We start from the raw sequence: 2,500 nt of genomic DNA, 5'->3' as shown, positions 1-2,500 counted from the left end.
AAATGATTCATGCAGAAACAGATTCATTCCTGAATCACTGACTCAAATGATTCATGCTGAAACAGATTCATTCATGGATCATTGACTCCAATGATTCATGCAGAAACAGATTCATTCCTGAATCACTGACTCCAATGATTCATTTACAGATTCATTCCTGAATTACTGACTCAAATGATTCATGCAGAAATGGCTTCATTCCCAAATCACTGACTCAAATGATTAATTCAGTAACTGAATCATTCCTAGATCACTGACTCAAATTATTTATTCAGAAACCGATTCATTTCTGAATCACTGACTCAAATGATTAATTTACAGATTCATTCCTGAATCACTGACTCCAATGATTCATGCAGAAACAGATTCATTCTTGAGTCACTGACTCAAATGATTCATTCAATAACAGACTCATTCTTGAATCACTGACTCAAATGATTCATTCAAAAACAGACTCATTGTTGAAACACTGACTCTAATGGTTCATTCAAAACAGGCTCATTATTGAGTCACTGACTCAAATGATTCATTCAAAAACAGGCTCATTATTGAGTCACTGACTCAAATTATTCATTCAAAAACAGACTCATTCTTGAATCACTCACTCAAATGATTCATTCAAAAACAGACTCATTCTTGAATCACTGACTCAAATGATTCATTAAAAAACAGACTCATTCTTGAATCACTGACTCAAATGATTCATTAAAAAACAGACTTATTCCTGAATCACTGACTCAAACGATTCATTCAAAAACAGACTCATTCTTGAATCACTCACTCAAATGATTCATTAAAAAAACAGACTCATTCCTGAATCACTGACTCAAATGATTCATTAAAAAACAGATTCATTCTTGAATCACTGACTCAAATGATTCATTAAAAAACAGACTCATTCTTGAATCACTGACTCAAATGATTCATTAAAAAACAGACTCATTCCTGAATCACTGACTCAAATGATTCATTAAAAAACAGATTCATTCTTGAATCACTCACTCAAATGATTCATTAAAAAAACAGACTCATTCCTGAATCACTGACTCAAATGATTCATTAAAAAACAGACTCATTCCTGAATCATTGACTCAAATGATTCATTAAAAACAGACTCATTCCTGAATCACTGACTCAAATGATTCATTAAAAACAGACTCATTCTTGAATCACTGACTCAAATGTGTGTGTTGCAGGGCTATGATAACACCGAGAGCAGTGTACGGAAGGCCAGTGTGTTTTGTTTGGTGGCCATTTATTCTGTGATTGGTGAAGATCTGAAGCCTCATATACAGCAGCTGACCGGCAGCAAGGTCAGAGGTCACATATTCAGTATATCCTTACAACATTACACGTCTTTTTATATCACTCTTGATAAGTTTAATGCGTCCTTTCTGAATAAAAAATATTCATTCATTTTTGATTAATGGCTAACAATTATTCAGAGTAATTTCAGTAAATCTTATAGTTTTTTTATATTTGTAATTTATACTTTAACTGAAATTGTACTTTTATTGTTTTATTTTTATTCTTTAAGTATGTCCATAATTTTTATATAGGTTTTAGTTATTTTAGTTCTTTGGCAACCACCTAGCTGGAACAAAATACATTTTATTTATATATTTATTTATTTATATATATATTTATTTATATATTTGTTTATTTATATATTTATTTATATATTTATTTATATATTTATTTATATATATATATATATTTATTTATATATTTATTTATATATTTGTTTATTTATATATTTATTTATTTATATATTTTTTATATATTTATTTATTTATATATATTTTTATATATTTATTTATTTATATATTTATTTATTTATTTATTTATATATTTATATATTTATTTATTTCTCTTAACATAAGTAATGTTAATGGATGCAACTTTTTAAATCTCTAAAATAAATGTTAATATTGCCATTGAAATGTATGTATGCAGTTGAAATACTGTTTATAGTTATTAAAGGTGCTGTCTGTAAGTTTTTGACTCTTCTAAAGCATAAAACACCATTAATATGTGTGCAGATATTTCAGAAACATGATCAGTAAACATGCTTGATTATCTGAAAAACAATGCTGAAGTCAGATATTCTGCTTTGAACATGTGTTTTCCGAGTTTTGTTTCGATCATTTTAACCTGCTCAATGCCAGTTTAGCCAATTATATTTCAGCACTCCAGGTTGCCTTGCTGGAAAACAGCGTATTTCATTCATTCAGAATGGCTCTGAAAGCATGCGTCGGTGACCAAAATGCGACCTCTGGTGGACAGTAGCAGACTCCGAAATGAGATGCAGATTCAGAGGTCCACATGAGGTTATTAATTAGCAAATGATATAAATATTATGAGCGTAAACATTAGCTGAGCAGGTTACATTGGAACCACGTGTCCTAACAACACACTACATGACGAGATACGTAGTGATGTAAATACAGCCATTCAGAAGCACAGAATATGCACTCACTCACCAAATGCTAAGGTTTAT

The 2,500-nt window shown here is 29.9% G+C and overlaps 1 protein-coding gene across 1 annotated transcript in view; it reads left to right on the top strand.

Annotated features, from left to right (window-relative positions):
- Window positions 1–2,500, top strand: part of LOC130236936 (CLIP-associating protein 1) — a 108,718-nt gene that overhangs the window by 102,757 nt on the left and 3,461 nt on the right. Inside the window, exon 40 of the mRNA XM_056467692.1 lies at window positions 1,197–1,313. Coding sequence (XP_056323667.1) covers window positions 1,197–1,313 — 117 coding nt within the window. The remainder of the gene's footprint in view (window positions 1–1,196; window positions 1,314–2,500) is intronic.

This window comes from Danio aesculapii, chromosome 11 (assembly GCF_903798145.1).
Source record: "Danio aesculapii chromosome 11, fDanAes4.1, whole genome shotgun sequence".
Taxonomy (NCBI): domain Eukaryota; kingdom Metazoa; phylum Chordata; class Actinopteri; order Cypriniformes; family Danionidae; genus Danio; species Danio aesculapii.
The sequence above is the reverse complement of the archived record's forward strand: the minus strand, read 5'-3'. Positions and strand labels throughout refer to the sequence as shown.